Raw genomic sequence first — 14,625 nt, forward strand, 5'->3', positions numbered from 1 at the left:
AGCCCTTTAATTTACTATTATTTAGTTCTCAAGCACGTTCCTGAAGGACCACCAGCTCTGCACATTTTCCATGTCCCCTTAACCAAACACTCCTGATTCAGATCATAAGCAGAGACTGAAAGACCTGAAATGGGTTTGACAGACAAAGAAGACATACAAAATATGTAGTGTTGGTGGCCCTCCAAGAGCGTGGTTGAGAAACATTGATTTAATCTATTAATTTACTAACATTAACAATGAATAATACATTCATTACCGGTTTTATTCATCTTTGTTAATGTTAGTTGTTGAAATGACTGCTCGTTGAGGCTGTACCTTCTGAATTCATGTAATGAAATACATTACTAACCTTAACTAATGGAGGCTTACTGTAAAACATGAGCTTAGATTTCTCCATTCTCCTCAGCACATGCTCTTCTTGGGTGTGTCTCCATGTAGCGGGCTGCATTGAGTCAGCAGGTCATAGCGTCCGCTGTGCAGGAAGCAGATGATGGAGGTTTTGCATGTGTCTTTGCAGGGTTTGGATACGTGGCCTTTGTGAAAGAGGTACCAGAATTGCTGGAAAATGCGATCGTCATTCACCATGTGTTTGATCAGAGCCTCCATGTCTGAAGGGAAGAGTGTGGACAGACCGTAGGCTTCGGATGCTCGATAGAGAAGTGTCCAGGATGGCCTCGGGTCTGGTTTTAAGGGCCGGTTGTTGGCCAGAGTCAGGTTAAGAATAAACGTCTCGTGATCTAGAACCATTCGGCTGCTGTCAGGGTAGTTTCCGTCCACGTAATACACACGGTATCCTGAGCATGAAGAAAACAAGTTTGTATTTTTCTTTCTTTCAATGAGAAACTTTTTTAACAGTTAAGTTTATTGAAAGGTTTAATGTATATCATGTTGTCAGCAAAGATCTTTTTTAATAATAATTTTAATGTCACCAATGCTTAAAACCAAACAAAACACTTAAAATAAAACAATAAAACAAATGCTAACATAAACTAAACTGAAAATCAATGTTTAACAAATGAAAGAAAAACTAAATGGTAAAATTAACTAAGGGTGAAAATAAAACATGAAAATATATAAACTAAATAAATTCTTCAATAAACATTCAAATATTAAATAAAAAGATCGAATTTACTTAAAATATGAAAACATTATTACATGATGCTACATAAATGTACCTAATGCTAAACAAATAGTAAATAAGTAAGTTAAAAACAAAACAAAATATCTTCTAAGATAACAAACTAAATCCTTAATTCTAAAAAAAAAGATAAATGAAAAGCATAAGAAAATTGATATTCCTAAAGGCTAAAAACTAAAAAAAACAAACAAACAATCAAAAAAAAAGTTAACAAAATAAATATTATTACCAAAAATGTGTTTAAATAAAGAAAAAAAGAAGAAGAAAAAGTTAAATAAAATCAAGCAGAATAACACATAAGCTAAAACAAATAAAAACAAAGTCAAAATAGGTTAAATTCACCAAGGATAAAGAAAACAATAAAACATCATAATATTTAAATTAAATAAATTCTACAATACACTTTCAAAGCTATATTAAATTAATTTACTAAATAGAAGCTTTCTTGATGCTAAAAAAAATAAGCAAATGCTAAACCAATTTTGCATGCTAAAAATATCAAATGCTAAACAAGTAAAAAACAAAACGAGACTTATTTAAAAAATAAACGAAACTCCTTAAAAATGTTTTTATAAAGGATAAAGAATAGAATAAAACATCAAAATATATAAATTAAGTAAATTTTAAAATAAACATTAGAATTATAAGTAAGGTATATTAATAAATGAATAATAAAATAAGCTACATTACAGTTTTTTTTACAATGGCTATGACAGTTTTTTCAATACATTTAACAAGTTTCCTAAACTCTTAAAACAGTTAGCACAACATCCATCTTTCGTGGGCTATAGACTACAATTAACACATTTCTTGTTGCTTTGACACAAAATGCATCCAGTTAACACCAATTTAAAATGCTAAAAAAATGCTCATGTACTATGTAAATACTAAATAAGTAAAAAAACAAAACTAAATATATTCAAAAATAATAAACTAAAATCATTAAAAAACTATTTCAATAAAGAGCAATAAAAACAGCAACCATAAATGCTAAAAAATATATATATAACAAACAAACAAACCACCAAATGAACAAAACTTCCAAAAAGGTATTTAAAAAAGAAGCAAATTTTGAAACAAATAGAAAATAACACAAGATAAAACAAATAAAAACAAATGCAATCATAATAAACTGAACTGAAAAACAATGTATAAGAAAAGGTTAAATTCACTAAGGATAAAGAAAATAATAAAACTTAAAAATATATCAATTAAGTAAATTCTAAAATAAACATTCAAATAAGCTACATTAAAATAATTTACTAAATATAAGCTAACATTCTTACTTGATGCTAAAACAATAACCAATGCTAAACAAAAAAATGCATGCTAACATGCAAGAAAAAAAAACCCTAAATGTAAAAAGAAAATACTAATATATAAGTAAAAAACAAAACTGAAATGTAATCACCTAGTAAAATAAACTAAAATCTTTTAAAACAAATAATGTTCTCTTGACGCTGAAAAAGCCTTCGTCAGAGTCGAATGGGACTTTCTTTTTGCTACTCTTAAGAAAATTAATTTAGGCCCTAAATTCATCGATATGATAAAATTGCTTTATACCAACCCTCAGGTTACTGTGATCACGAATGGCTTGAACTCAAAACTCTTTGACATAGAAAGAGGTACAAGACAGGGGTGTCCCCTTTCTCCCCTGCTCTTTGCCCTTGTGATTGAGCCACTAGCTGAATCTATAAGACAATGTCAACATCTTTTTGGAATAACAGTAGGAGACGAAGAACATCGGATTTCTTTATTTGCAGACGACGTGTTGCTGTACATTTCTGAACCAGAAAGGTCAATCCCAGCTACACTAAAATGTCTTTCAGATTATAGCAGTTTATCCGGATATAAAATTAACCTGTCTAAGTCTATAGCGCTCTCTTTCCATATTCCTAATCTAAACGATCTTTCATCCCTTTCACCCTTTAGGATAACTTCTGTAGGTTTTAAATATCTTGACATATTTATAACACCAATACTAAAGGACTTATTTAAAAAAAATAACTATGCCCCTCTTTTTGAAGTTATTAAAAAAGACCTTAACATTTGGAGGACACTTCTTATTTCTTTTTTGGGTAGGATTAATGTAATCAGAATGAATATTCTCCCTAAATTTTTATCCGCTTGTTAAGTGTGACGTCATGCGAAGCAGCTTCCGGGTCCAAGCGCTCTATTCAACTGAATGGGGAGACTCATGAAATGGTAATAATAAACGTTTACAAAGCGATTTAATGCTTTCGAAAATCACGATCGCAGTATAAATGTACATGCCTAATATCCAATGACCAGAAAGTGATACATTTTTTTTATAAATTATTAAATTTTTGGTATTTGTTTTGCAGCAAGCCCAGAGATTGTTGTGTACATTACGATTTTATATAAAATTAACTTTAATGTGTGATAGGAATAAAACGTGATCATAAACGAATGATTTCTCCACTCAAATGAATGGTGGCTTGGACCCGGAAACAGTATACCACTTAACAAGCGGATATTTATTCCAATCCCTTCCTTGTCACTCACCCAATGCTGTTTTTAAGGACATTAACAAGCACCTTTCTAAATTTATCTAGAACCACAAAATGCCCAGAATTAGCCTTAACATATGAATGAATCAAAAGATAGGGGAGGTGCCGCCTTGCCAAACCTACGCCTTTACTTTTGGTCGGCACAAGCGAAGCATATGGTCAGCTGGTACAATGAAAGAACTGACTCTAGATGGCTTAACATGGAGGCAAAAGCCTGTGCTCCTCTCCTAATAAAGTCCCTGCCTTTTATTCTAAATGTTAAAAAACTTGAATGTGTTTCAACCAATTTTATTATTTTAAATACTCTTCGAACATGGAGAGACATTAAAAAGCATTTTAAAATTCCAGCTAATATCACTTTATTTTCACCTATTGCTTTTAACCCTGATTTCCCAATATCTTTCCAAAATATTGTTTTTTTCAAATTGGTCCAAATCAGGGATTCGTGCCTCTTCACAGACAGTACACTTAAATCTTTCCAAGAAATTTCATGTCAATATGATATACCACAATCCAATTTTTTAAAATACCTTCAGCTGCGTCACTTCATTAAATCTTTGTCCGATAAGGGTAAACTGAGATTTGAACTTGTACCCATAGAGCAAATTGTAACAAACAATTTTGCCAAAGGGCTAATATATCCAAAATACATAAAGTTCTGTCTAACTCATGTACTTCTTTCTTTGAGAGTTTGAAGTGTGTGGGGGAAAAAGATTTGGGTCACGAAATTGAAGATACAGATTGGTCTGAAATATGTAACAACTTGTATTCTAAATGTACTTCATTGGGTGTTCATGAGCTCAATTATAAATTCAAGAACAGAGTTTATCTTACACCCTTGCGTCTGAAAAAGATTTATAGAAACTCCTCTGCTCTTTGTTTTAACTGCAAAAAAAGGCAAAGGAACATTCCTTCACTGTTTCTGGTATTGTGACAAAATCATCTCTATTTGGGAGAAAATACATCATTTTCTACAAGGACTCTTTCAGATAAAATTCAGTTTTTCTCTAGAATTGTATTTGTTGTATGATGGAGTTGAGAATGTGTTGGACCCTGACACCAAACACCTGTTCTTAATTTTGGTCTATCTGGCAAAGAAATGTATACTTTTATTGTAGTCATCTCCTAAAGTGCCTTAATCCTTTAAAATGTGGTTGTCTCAAGTATGTGCGTTATTTCCACTTGAAAAACTCACTTATGATATACATCAAAAGTCAGATGACTTCTGGCAGCTATAGACACCTTTTTGGCATTACATCAATAATCTCTTCTGATTTTCTACTCTCTGGTGTATATGCATGTATGTAGGGGTGTATGTATGTGTATATATGCATATGTATGTATGTATGTATGTATGTATGTATGTATGTATGTATGTATGTATGTATGTATGTATGTATGTATGTATATATATATGTATATATGTATATATATATATGTATATATGTATATATATATATATATATATGTATATATGTATATATATATATATATATATATATATATATATATATATATATATATATATATATATATACATACATATATATACATATATACATACATACATACATACATATATATATATATATATATATATATATATACACATACATACACATGGTAATGCGTAAACATGCATACGTAAACATGGTAATGCAGTCAGGCTAGGAGTAATATATATATATATATATATATATATATATATATATATATATATATATATATATATATATATATATATATATATATACTCCAAGCCTGACTGCATTACCATGTTTACTTATTTGTATATTTTTCCCCCTTTTATAATTTTTTTACTTTCCCACTGTATGACTGAGTCTGTATTTGTATGTGCTGATGTATCGAAATAACCGACGACTAATAAAAAAATAAAATAAATAAATAAATAAATAAATAAATAAAACAAACAATGAAAAAAAATCTATATACCTAAATGCTAAAAACTATATAACTGACAAAACATATAATTAATGACCAAATTAAGCAAACAATATTACTACAACTACATTTAATTAAAAAAAAAAGAAATAATATAAAATTAGTTAAAATATTAGCAGTTAAATTAGCAATTAAAATAAAATAAGATTTAGACTAAAACAAACACGTGTATATATAAGTGTTATTTCTTGAGTGAGCACCTGGGTTGAGGTTGACAAAAGTAGTGACACTCGGAGCAATGAAAGCCACACTCAGTGGACGGGTCAATGTTTCTTCATCATAAAACATCTGAAACTCATCCGTGTGTGTGTGTCCAAAAAACTGACCGGTTATAGTGCTTTCATACCTGCGAAACAAAACACAACGATAAAAGAAATAAAGAGAACAAAACACAAGTGAACCATTAACCAGTGCATTATATACCCTTACCAGTACATACGGTAAATGAACGGGACAATCTCAAAAACAAGCAGTTACAGTAAACATGACCCATTTAAAAAAAAAACTATATGACCCTTCTGGTGATAAAAGACTGTTTATAATGCTTTAAGAGTGCAGTCACGCATTTTTGTTGACACAGCTATGGGTTTAAGAGATGAAAGTTAACTTTACAGCATGATATAAAGAGCTGATAGAAAACTGACTGACTGACTGACCTGTTGACTATATGATAGTAATTCCAACTCCAACTGCTCAGACAGAAACCGGGAGGAATGTGACCAATGATGTGGACCTGAGACACAGACAGACACACAGACAGGCAGACAGAGACAGCTTAGACAAAACCCAAATGGAAAAAAACAGACTAAATTAAAAGCAAAATGAACAAAAATAAACTAAAAACAAAAATGCAAAAAAGATCAAATTAAATAAAACCACAAACAAAAAACACAAAAAATAAAGACGAAGAAGAAAATAAGGAAAAAACGATAATTTAAAAACAGAAAATGTACAGGTAAAACAAAAACTGCAAATAGCAAAACAAACCTATAAAATTAAAGGACAGAAAAAAAAACAATAAAAATGAAAAACTGAAACAAAACACCCAAACAAAACAAAGCCCTAAATACAAAAAATACAAATAAAATAAAGCAAAAATAGCAGCATAAACCCAAACACTACAAAAACAAAATGAAAATGCAACAAAAATAAACAACAAAATAAAAAAACTATGCACAAAATGAAACAAACCACAAAAATAAAACAAAACAACAAGCGAAATTGACAAAAGACAAATATAAAACAATGACATACAAAGAAAATCTACCAAAAAATGCAAATCAAACTAAAAACAAATATAATGATAAAATCAAAATGTAAACAAAAAAGTGCTGCAAAGAAATAACAAAACTAACAACAAATTTTACAAAAAAAAACAGAAAAAAAATAATCAAGTAACAAAAAATGTAAATAAAAAAATAAAAAGTAAATAATAAAATTTCAATTCAAACAAAACTACTACATAAACTCATACTTAATTAAACTCATATCACAAAAAGTAATAAAAGTTTTTCTTAGTTGTTTACACACAATTACTTGTACTACAGACACAATTTCTACAACATGTAACTGATGCACCAACCCCCTGAACCAGTTCTGTTAACCTACAAGCACAATTCCTGCTTTACACTGCAGGTTTACAACACACTTTTTTCAAAACGCTACACACAATTCTCTGCATTTTGCACAATTTTCAAGCACAAAATCTTTTGTTTTCACAAGGAACACACTGTCATTCACAATTGTAAAGTCAGTTGCCCTACTTTACATACCAACTCATCACATGAGTAAACACCTGTTACACAGAATTGCAATTTAGAAATCAGAGCTCATCTAGTTCATAACTGGTTCACTTCCCACCCACAATTTTTAGTTGTTTATCTACCTCCATATTCTCCATTCCTCAAACCAATTGAGGAATTGTTTTTCTGCCTGGAGATGGAAAGTGTATGACCGAAATCCACACACACGTGTACCCCTTCTCCAAGCTATAGCAATTGATGCTTTTCATGGCTGGATTCGTCATGCAAGGTAACATTTTCCCCTCTGCTTGGCCAGTCCAAAACAGAAAAGAGGATGCAGTATAGCTGTTTATATATATATATATATATATATATATATATATATATATATATATATATATATATATATATTTTTTTTTTTTTTTTTTTTTTTACTATGACTGTATTCTGTACATACTTTGTGTTGGTTGGGATGAACACTGTGTACACTGTTTTTATGGGAAAATAGAGTAAAATATATTTGGTATTTGTGTGTTTTGTATAAAAACAATACTCTGAAATATTTTACAACAGACTTCTGTAGGCCTATTTACTGCCTGTAGTAAGTGTAACACTGAACGAAAAATGCTAACAGTAAGTCATTATGATAAATGGAGAAGTGGTCATAGTGTTATAGTGTTTTACATTCAGCACATCAGTGTTCAACTGATCTTATAATTGTCTATTCATGTGATGGTTTGTGTGTGTCATTTGAAAACAGAAGACCATTTTGAGAAGAAATCATATTGATTTGAACGTAGAGTTTCATTTTGCAGGAGAATTGAAGGGTTTTGCCTATTGTGTGTGTGTTTTGTGATTTGTGTGTAGAGTTCTGACAATATGAGACCTGCTTACAGAAAATATGTGTAAACAATTGGAAAAAACTGTAAATTGAATAATAATAATAATAATGCAAAAACAAAAAGAAAATATATCGCAAACAAAACCAACAAAATTTACATAAAAAATATATAGAAAAAAAATCAAACCACAGAAAAAAATCAAAATAAACACGTAAAACAAAAAATTTTTGAAAAAAAAAGTAATGCTAAAATTTAAATTTAAATAAAAATATAACATACAATATAAAATATATTTAAACCACAGAAAAACACAACAAATAAGCCACACATTAAACAAGTAAAAACGCAGCAAATCCAAAAATGTAATTGAATAATAAAATAAAATGTAAACAAAACAAAATTGCTACAAAAATAAATAAAACCACAAACTAAATTTACAAAAAGAAAAAAACAAACAAACAAACAAACAAACAAAAAAAAAAATACAAAAACTAAAAACACAAAATAATGCTAATAAAAATATGAATTTAAAAAATGTGTTTGTGCTACAATGTGCAACAAAAAACTAAACTAAATTCAAAATGTCTAAAAAAAACTAAATGCAAAAAAACAACAATTAAACTTAAATCTTAATTTTAAATCAAAAATATTAAATAAACCACAAAAAATATATTGATGTTTGTGGAGGGAAAAAACATGGAATGTGGTTCCTCATTCAGTGGTAGAAGCTGTAGGGAAACTCCAGCATTACATTAGCATGTGATGCATACCATCAAAATAGCAACAGAAGTGCAAAAACAAAACTGCAAGTGTCAAACTGAAAAGCTGAACATGCAACAACCAAGAGTCACACATCTTCTTTAACAGCTCCAAACCTTTAAACCCCTTCAACCCACAAACACCAACACTACTGCTGCAATACACTATGGCTTATTGATCACATTTCTCTGTTTTCTGATGATGCATCTCTGATTTCTCACCTTCTCTCCCTTGTTCTCGGACTCCTGCAGGATTTGTATGAGCCACTGTAGCTGATCTGCTGGGTCAGTGGAGTTCACCATCAGCCAGTAGTTTTCTCTGGAGCAAAAGTTCATGTTCAGAGACACAAGCCTCAATCCAGGCTCAACCTCCACGCTGTAGAAACCACCACGGCTGCAAAACACACATTACACAAATGATAATTAAACTAATCAATCATAATATTGGCATTAATTATTTAGATCCGGCAGGTATTATCACAAAAATTAATACATAACTATACCAAAACAAAACTATACCATCATTATCAATAGTATAAAAAATAAATAAATAAATAAAAAATAATAATGATGATAATTAAAATAATAATGGTCATAAGAATTATTATTGTTGTTATTATTATTAAATATAAAAAAGAAAATTTGTATTAAACAAAATAATTTCCTGAACTGCAATAATAATAAGTACATTGTAAATATAGAAATTAGTAAAAAAATAATAATAATTTCTTAAACTGTTATAATAATAATATTAATAATAATAAATTAATAATAAATTAAAATAACAAACTGTCATATCATTTAACACCTTGTAGCTACAACAGCTACTCTTTGTGGCAAAACGATTAGTAAATAATACAAATATAAATCAATACAATAAAACAATTTGGGCAGACAAACAAGCAAATAAGTTGTATAAAATAAACTTGTAAATACAGAAATATTAGTAGTAAACAAAAGTTCTAAAACTAATAATAATGTTAACAACAACAATAATAATAATATACTACATCTAAATTTTTCAAATGATTTCACATGATTTTTTTTACAATTATTTATAATAAAATGATAACTGTTAATAATAATTAATTCAAACAAATAATTCATTCAAAAATCTTTATTATTGATATTCAATTTTCTTGCTGTGTTGTAAATACACATTTCATTTTTACGCAGAAAAACAAGTACATTTAATTGTATTTTAACATCAGAGATGCAGAGAATCTGCATGCAGACAAAATTACTGATTACAGAGAAACAATAATGATATATCATAATAACAAATATGATACTTCAATATATAATAATGAATTTAATGTAACTTAAATATTAACAATTTTTTAGTTAAATAATAATAACATCAATAATAGTATAATTAGTGTTGTTGATATTATCATTATCATTATTAGTGTTGTTGTTATTATTATTATTATTATTATTACTAGTGTTATTATTATTATCCTTTTTATTACTGGTGTTATCATTATTATTATTATTAGTGCTATTATTATTATTATTATTATTATTATTATTATTATTATTATTGTGTTATTATTATTATAATTATTATTATTATTATTATTGTGTTATTATTATTATTATTATTATTACTAGTGTTATTACTATTATTATCACTAGTGTTATTATTAATATTACTATTATTATTATTATTAATATTATTCTATTTACAGCTTTACCGTATGGTCTCCAGGGCTTCCTCAGGCAGCCAGGGTGCCCACTCCTTCGCCATAGTCTCATAAAGCCAACGGGACGAATGATTTCCATGCACAAACGGAGGAGGAAAACTATTGACCGGCGTGCTCTCGTGATTTCCCACCGCTGGATACACTGTAACATTTCGCCCCAAGTGTTTGTGTATGAGTCTGCTGATGGTGACCAGCTCATTCAGCTGCTGGTTCCGCGTTTGAGACCACACATTATGCGCAGGAATATCCCCTGTCCAATAAACCCAATCCCACGGGCCTGATTTAGCCACATTCTCCAGGAGATTCTCCACCGTGCGCAAAGGCAGGTCACACTTGCTATACGTCCCCCAATATCCTGCCCCAGCGTGCCTCCAACTGGCTCTTCCAGAGTCATTTCGGCAACACAGAGGCTTGTTACACTCCGCAAGGCTGCCCTCAGTGTACTCTGCGTCCCAATGGATGTCTGTGAGGAACAGGATCCTGCTGCGTGGAGAGCCTGGTTTGGGTGGAGAAGGCGGCTTGACTGGCGGTTTGGGGATTTGTGGTAAGGAAACGTTCCAGGGGGCGTAAATGTCGAAATGGCCACACGAAGGTCCAACCAAGACAGCACAGGCCTCTGTAGGCCAGAGAAAAGACTCCTGGAGCGCTCGGATGACATCAGCACGGAAGAGTGCGGTGATGTCACGACACACATCCGGATTGGCCAGGTGAAGACGGACACACACCTCTCCTAAAGCTCGAGACACTCGCTCCATGTTTGAGTCACTCTGGAAACAGACGACACAGACACAGTTTAATAAGTTGACCTTGTGACCTTGTGTTTAATATATTATTTCAGTAAGGTTTAGATATTCTAATGAGTCATGAAACCATAGTATACAAAAAAAACTCCAGACACACCTCATCACTGTTACCCTGATGAAGGCAAGTGTTTGCCGAAATGTGTAAGTGTAGTTTTAAGCAATAGCCATGTCAATGAAAGCGTTTTAATATTTTCACATTTTTCGAGTGCCTTGGACTGATTTTTGCTGTTTTTTCAGATAAATCGCCTGCCCAAAGAACCCAGACACACTATTTAAGGTACCCCTGAGCACTTTTTAAATGATTTTGGACGGTTTAATAACAGTTAGCACCAAAAAAAGGTCTTATTTCAACATATTATTTCTTATTTTTAACTTATTTCAAGAGATAGTTCACCCAAAATAAAAAAAAAAACTACATTTTACTCACCCTCAAACATTTAATAGTTTCTTTTTTTCTGTTTTACACAAAATAATACATTTTGAAGAAAGTAGAAAACCGGTAACCATTGACTTTCTAGTAGGAAAAATAAATACTATACGAGTCGATGGTTACAGGTTTTTAGCTTTCTTCATAACATCTTTCTTTTGTGTTTGACAGAATAAATCAATTCAAACATGTTTGGAGCAAGACGTGAAGTTCTGATGACAGAAATTAACTTTTTTGGGGGGTGAACTGTCTCTTTAAGAGCATGAGAAAATGAACTTGTTAAATGCTTTGCTTTTGATAGCAGCAGTTTAACAAGTCGTTTGTGCTGGTGTTTGTGGCTTGGAGGTGTTTGGGACATCGTGAGTCAGATCGGCTAGAAGAGGATGTGTGATGGCTGGTTTTTATACGTTTAGTTTCAGTCATTAGGTGTTTTAGTTTATGCATTTAAAACATATATAAAATGTATAAATAAATAATATAAATGGATATACATGTAAATTATATTTAGTAAATGTAACAACAGCAGCACACAATTATAATAGGATAAAATAGATATACATATTTGTACTGTACTATTTGCATGGCTATTTGAAATCATAGTTGGTTTATCTACAATAAAGTACATACAAATTGTACATGCAATAGAAAGAATGTAAAATAACTAGCTAGAAACTTCAAATGTATATCAAAATCTAGATGGCACAACATGAATATATAAAATTTATTATATTATAATACAACATATATAAACGCATATCTACAGTAAATACATTTTAAAAAACTATACGTCATGGTATATCTATAAATCAAAATGTACATTAAAAGAAAAAAGTTTCATTAGTTTCTACATCTATACAGAACACATATAAACATGCACACTATAAAGAATATTATGGAACACCATCCCACCAACAATCAGAAGATTACATACATTTCCTTCTTTTCAGTTTCATGTAAAAAATTGGTTATTGACAATGACAACTCAGCAATGTCAACATTAGTACTGTACTCTTGACAGTAGACCTACTGATTGTTTTGTCTATGTTGTCCTATTGTTGTTGTTTTATTCCCCTTTTTTGTTTCTCTGGTTTCATATTTGTGTTTGTATATTTTACATATGTGGCAGTGTATTTATGCTGTTTCTGTTTGCAGGTGTGACTTTATAACATTCTGTTAAGGGTCTGAAGAGGAAAAACAGCCATTCTTGGCTAATTCTGGAACACTTTAGAGTAAATATAAACATTATAAAAGAATGTTATGGAGCTCCATCCCACCAACAATTAAAAGATTACATACTTTTTAGTTTTATGTGAAAAATTGGTTATTGATAACTTATCAGTGTCAACATTAGTACTGTACTATTGACAGTAGACCTACTTGTGCTGTTTGTTCTTGACTATGATATCCTCTCCATCTGCCATTGTTGTTTTATACTCCTTTCTTGTTCCCCTTGATTCTTACTTGTGTTTATAGTGTTCACTATTTTATATATGAAGTGTATTTTGTGTTATTATGCTGTTTCTATTTGTAGATGTGACTTTTTAACATTCTGTCAACTGTCTGAAGACAAAAAACAACCATTCTTGCAACATTGCAGTAATGTTTATTGTATCAAATGTTTATTGTCAGTCATATATGTACTGTTTATTAATGTAATGTTAATTGTGCATTGACCCTGTACACAACTAAACTATTTTCAGTAAAGTTGGTTTTATATTTGTAAACTGCAGTCTATATACTTCACTTTCGATTTTCAAAATACAAACTAAGAAGCATTTATTACTCTCTCACACAAACAATTAAAAACGCGCCAGGAAGACTTAAAACACACAAGAACCATCATGGAGGAAAGTACAGTAGCAGATCTCACCAGCAGCGCGATGTCGACAGAGGCGAAGATCGCTTTACACAGCACGCAGGACAAGTTTCTCCATCCGAAACCGAGCTTCAACCGGTCCAGCTCCTCCACGACCCTCAGCTGAGGCACATCTGTTCCTCCTTCAAGAGGGTAGGAGAAACACAAAGGCCCAAAAAACAAGGTCCAGAGTAAGAAAACTGTCAACTCGTACACCGGACGCTTCATCTCGACGGCGCGCTGAGGTACTTTCAGACCCCCGTCTCTACATCCCCGTCGACCCGCACAGTAAAACAGAGCCTGTGGATAAGGAGTCACGCGTGTGTGTGTAAATAAAACAGCAATGAGAACAAGGTGACTTCGCGTTTTGTTTATTGGCAGTTGCGAATAATGAAGAGTCTGTCCTCACGCTGTACCGCGTCCCGGGCGACCGGACGAGTTTACATATAGCGTCAGCTGATTGGTCACGTGACTTGCTGACAAAGCATCTGACGAATCACGTGCTCTACTGCTTTGTAAACATTAAAATGACAACAGAGACTTTTGATGAGCCACAATTATAGTAATATTTTAGCTATAATACTTTTGACATTCTAAAATAAGCACATTACTGCACTGGACAATGACGTGACGCCCTTTTATAGTCTATTAGATTGTTAAAATAAATCTGAAAGTAATATATAGATGAAAAAAATTAAGCCCTCGGATTAAGTTGTAACTTTCAAATAACAAAGATTATTCAAATAACACACTTTTTAAATATTTTTAATAACTTACTTAATTCTTAATTCTAAGAGTGCTGACAATATTCACATTAGCAGTGTTTTACATAAAAAAACACTCTCTCCTAAGACTGCTGCC

General features: G+C 31.1%; 1 protein-coding gene across 1 annotated transcript; it reads right to left on the minus strand.

Annotated features, from left to right (window-relative positions):
* Positions 1-14,217, minus strand: smpd1 (sphingomyelin phosphodiesterase 1). Its single transcript, NM_001326536.2, is given in 6 exon segments — positions 1-794; positions 5,832-5,977; positions 6,288-6,364; positions 9,196-9,367; positions 10,671-11,446; positions 13,780-14,217. Coding segments are annotated over 6 exon segments (1,776 nt in total). The 5' UTR covers positions 13,993-14,217; the 3' UTR covers positions 1-402.
* Positions 14,218-14,625: the final 408 nt, after the last annotated feature.

The sequence above is a fragment of the Danio rerio genome, chromosome 10, assembly GCF_052040795.2.
Source record: "Danio rerio strain M-AB ecotype USA chromosome 10, GRCz13ab, whole genome shotgun sequence".
Lineage (NCBI taxonomy): Eukaryota > Metazoa > Chordata > Actinopteri > Cypriniformes > Danionidae > Danio > Danio rerio.